The sequence below is a fragment of the Alligator mississippiensis genome, chromosome 9 (genome assembly GCF_030867095.1).
Source record: "Alligator mississippiensis isolate rAllMis1 chromosome 9, rAllMis1, whole genome shotgun sequence".
Lineage (NCBI taxonomy): Eukaryota > Metazoa > Chordata > Crocodylia > Alligatoridae > Alligator > Alligator mississippiensis.
The window spans coordinates 61,872,142-61,876,526 of NC_081832.1; the positions used below are offsets into that span (position 1 = coordinate 61,872,142).

Sequence of the window (4,385 nt, forward strand, 5' to 3'; positions counted from 1 at the left end):
ACCTAAAGCAAAAAGAATTTGGTGCCACGTGAGAAATAAGATGTTTGCTTTCAACACAGTGCAGTTTCTTTGTACTGATGTTGACATGCCAAGATTTGTTTACAGTGTGTTGTGAATATGGCATCTTAACTGGGGTACCAGAGATACTGTTGAGCAGCAAATAGGAACACTCAGGGATGGAAAATAAATAAATAAATAAATAAATAAATAAATAAATAATAATTAACAAGTTACCAGAGGCACGTATTACGAATATGGGACAACTGTCAGCAGCAGGCCAATTTTTAGACTTATTCTTAACATCTTCAAAGTTAAGTAAAGAAGCTCTGGTCAGAAGAGACCTATTTTTGTTCACGGCAGGGTAGCCAGGTGTCAGATTCTCAGCTGGTGTAAACTGGTATAGTTATGTGGACATCAATAGGATCAACATCAATTTATGCAGCTGAGAATCTGACTTAAATTGCCCTAATGAAGCAGTGACAAAGTCTAGGTCTTACACCAATAACTGAGCCACAGGCCTTGTGTTTGTGTTCGTCTACAGTTTAGCTCAAAAGCAGAATCTAGCTAACATAAGCTTTTCACAACCATTTTTCCAGCTGTGTTCATTGAGATGAGGAGGTTGAATGACTTGCCTGAGGTCAGAGTTGAACAGCAGGATGAGAACCCAGGATTTTTCTACTGTGTGGTAGCCTGTAGCCTCCTCTGGGAGACATCCTAGAAAAGGTTTCAGCAGAGGGCAAAGAAATACATAGAATAATAGTTTGAAGATTTCAATAGAAATATCATAATTTATTCTGTTTGTATAAAAAGTAGTAATTGTGTAGCAAAACTATGTCTTCATAAGAAGAAATATATTATTTCACATCATAAATAAAATCAGCAAACATACAACCCTTGGCAACTCAAAAAAGCACTCATCTGGTGCTCTCACGTCAGTGCTTGGGAAGTGGGAACTGTTTAAGATGTATGTACAGGATTACAGTACCAAAAAAAATACTGAGGTATTTGGTTTCTCTAGAAATGAAGCTTCAGGCTTGTGAAGGCAGAGACAACACATTTACATAAAAATAAATAAATAATAGGACTTGTATAAAAAGGGACAGTGTCACTTGCTTTGAATGTCCAGGAATGGAAATACTGGTGACTGTGCTACTTAACACAGACTAGGTTTAGAACTGACAGAAGACAAAGATGGAATAGAAGGAAGCAATGTCCTTTTGACTTCTTGGTAGATGTCCAGATTTGGTCAAAAAAATTCTCAGTCAAGTCAGAATGAACCTAGCTCTCTGGAGCCAGATAAGCTCCTTCCGATTAGTAATAGTGTGTTGTTCTGAATGATGGATGAGCACAATGAGAATGAAAATGACCGATGACACTGTCCCCAGAGTTATTGCACTTCTTAAATAACAAGGGTCAAGTCTCTGAGTTCTGAGCAAGTTCTTATCTGCTTTTCAGCAGCTGGGAGAAGTGGTGATGGGGCTCTGAAGATAGCTTAATGCACTGGATGATGCATGTACAGGGATGGAGACAGGGAAATTGAAGACTGTGGTTGTTGATGCCCCTCTGTCCAATACAGACATGGCTGGGCTTCCAGCTTCTGCTGAGCAGTTTGGGGCTAGGACCTGGGACTCAAACTGCAGCAACTGGCCCATGAAGCTGAAGTTTGGGGAAATGATGCTTCTCCTCTGTTTCACAAACTCAAAGGCTTCATCCAGTTTGACTCTGTTGGTCCGCATGAGATAAGCGAGGCAGATGGTTGCCGATCGGGAGATGCCAGCTTGGCAGTGCACAAATACCCTTCCACCATCGTTTTTAACAGAGTCTGAAATACAAATGATTCATTTAAATGCCTGGGTCATGCTGCTGCAAAAGCTACAGAAACACGCCTTGCTATTTCATGCTATTGTACTTCTATTTAATATTTTACTTCCTTAGCACTCCAAGAGTCCATGGCACTTTTGCAGACAAAATGGACCCCCGTCCTGAGACAGGCAGATAGCAAAGGTTTTGATTCTAAAAACCTCTGAATCAATTCATACCAACAGTTTCCTTTGCCCACAGATATCAATTCCCATCAGTGGATGCAGACTAAATTTCACAGGCTGAATCGGATAACATGGTACAGAAAGCAAACAACCTTCAGGATCCTTTAAGGCAGTGCTTCTCAACCTGTGGGTCATGACTCAAAAGTGGGTCACAAGAATGTATGAAAGGACCATAAACAAAATTTTAAAAAGGAATCCTCCTTCAAAAAGGAGAAAAAGTGTGGGAAGCTATGGCTTTTCCCTTGCAGGCAGGCAAAGTTCCAGCCTGAAAGGGGCTGCTTGGGGCCCCCCATGCCTCATATCCACCTACCCCCTGCCCCGCACACTGGGGCAGGGGGCATTGGGTCAGGACTAGCCACTGATGTTTACAAATGGGTCCTGGTACAAAAAGAGAGAAAAAAAAAGGTTGAGAACTACTGCTCTAAAGATCCTCAGCTCTCAGTAATACAGCCTTCAGGGAGCACCCATAAGGGATAGCTGCTGATTTTCTTTATTTTAAATCCTGAGGAAACATGATGCATCTTAAATTTAGACCCGATTGGGGGAGCTCATCCGAGTTTTCTGCCACAAGGGTAATAATGCCTGCTCAGCGCTTAGAAGCACAGACGCCGGGGAGAGCTCATTTACCTATGAAATCAATGGCTTCGTTAAACCAGGAGCTGATGTCCGCCTTGTGGTTGTCCTCCACTGGGATGCTCTTGTATTGGTAGTGCCCCTCAAAATGGTTGGGGCAGTTAGCCGAGACGTTGATTAACGCCGTGATCCCCAAGGCGTCCAGCATGTCCTTTCTGGAGGCGTGGTAGGCACTACCCAAGTAGAGGAATGGCAGGATTTCCACGGGGCCACCCTGAGAGGAGAGACGGGGAGAGACGATCAGATGGTTGCATTCTGCGATGTCCAACAGCTTCTCCCCCCTTTGCAATCTGCTTGCTTTCCCCCCCGGCCGCCCGCCCGCCCGCCTCCCCCCACCGCTCACGTCCTACCCACCTGGTCGTACAGCGGGGTGCCACACGAGCTGCAGCCCGAGTCGGCGCTGTCGGGCACGCTGCTGGCGCTCAGGGGCAGGCTGAGGCCCGTGGGAGGCGATGGCTTGGTGCACAGCTCGGAGCAGGTGGAAGAGAAGGCTTCGTACCCTCCTGCCGTGGGGAAAGGAGAAAAGCTGGTTTAGGATCAAGCCGGTGCTGAGACGCCTGGGGCTGCCAGGCTGGGCTGTGCCCTCAGTTTTGCCCCGACCGCCCCTGGCAGCGGGGGTAGGGAGCCGCGTCCCCCTGCCCCGATCCCGCGTGCCCTGCCCCGATCCCGCGGGCGGCGCTCACCCTTGAGGAAGCAGACGCGGGTGCCGCGGGCCTCGCGGCACAGGGCGCTGGCGGCCAGCAGCAGGGTGCTGTCCCGCGCCGGCCGCTCCAGCTCCAGCTCGGCGCTGCGCTCGTCCAGCAGCACGACGGCGCGGTAGTGTCCGCGCAGCAGGCGGGCGCGCAGCTCCTCGTTGGGCACGATGTGCTCCAGCCCCATGGCGCCCTTGGCGCGGCGCCGCACGATGGTGCTGAAGCGCACGTTGGCCGAGCCCAGGATGTGCGAGGAGCTGAAGGCGAAGAAGGAGCGGCAGTCCAGCACCAGGCACGGCGCCGCGCCCTCCTGCAGCAGCTCCCGCAGCGCCGCGCACTCCAGGGCGCACACGTCCATATTCACCATCACTCCAACCCCCAGGGTAGCTCCGTGCTGCTGCGTGTAGCGTGTGTCTGTGTGTGTCAGGCCCACCACCGCCGCTGCCTTATATAGCCGTCGCCCCGCCTCGTTTGAGTTATGAATGAGGCCCGGCCCATGTGACCGCCTTTGGGGGGGGCGACGTCACTTTGGCGGGGGGCCAGTTCTACGCGCCCCGCCCCGCCCCGCCAGCAGCACTGACGTCATTGGCAGGCAGCCGCTTGCGCTCCTGGTGTTCTCTGCGAGTCGGGGCACGTGGCGGCGCCGCCCGGGGCTGGGGGTCGGCCAGGGGCGGCCTGTGGGCTCTGAGGGAGACCAGGGCTCCTTAGGAGTGTCTCTCACCTGCTCCAGAAACACTCGCTGGCCCCCTGGTGTGAGGGCAGCGCGACAGCCCCTGCCCCCTTGTGCTGTGAGCTCTCCTTCCTGCTGCTCTGCTCTCTGCTGTTTTTACAGGGGGCATTAGGGGCGTTTATTGTAAGGGGAGGCTCGGGTTTCTTAATGGAAAGCTTATGATAGAGGATGTATATATATATAGATATAGATATAAAACTCTCTCTATATAGAAATATATTTCAATTTTTAAAAATGTTTTTACAAGGACTTCTTGGCCCCTTGAAAGCTCAGATCAAGTGTAGT

At 50.3% G+C, this 4,385-nt stretch overlaps 1 protein-coding gene across 1 annotated transcript; it reads right to left on the bottom strand.

Annotated features, from left to right (window-relative positions):
• Positions 1 to 760: 760 nt before the first annotated feature.
• DUSP1 (dual specificity phosphatase 1) lies at positions 761 to 3,809 on the bottom strand. Its single transcript, XM_006270858.2, has 4 exons — positions 3,362 to 3,809; positions 3,033 to 3,181; positions 2,673 to 2,892; positions 761 to 1,822 (listed from the first exon to the last, which is right to left on the bottom strand). The coding sequence occupies exons 1-4, from the start codon at positions 3,735 to 3,737 to the stop codon at positions 1,452 to 1,454; spliced, it is 1,116 nt and encodes a 371-aa protein (XP_006270920.1). The 5' UTR covers positions 3,738 to 3,809; the 3' UTR covers positions 761 to 1,451.
• Between the last annotated feature and the right edge of the window lie 576 nt (positions 3,810 to 4,385).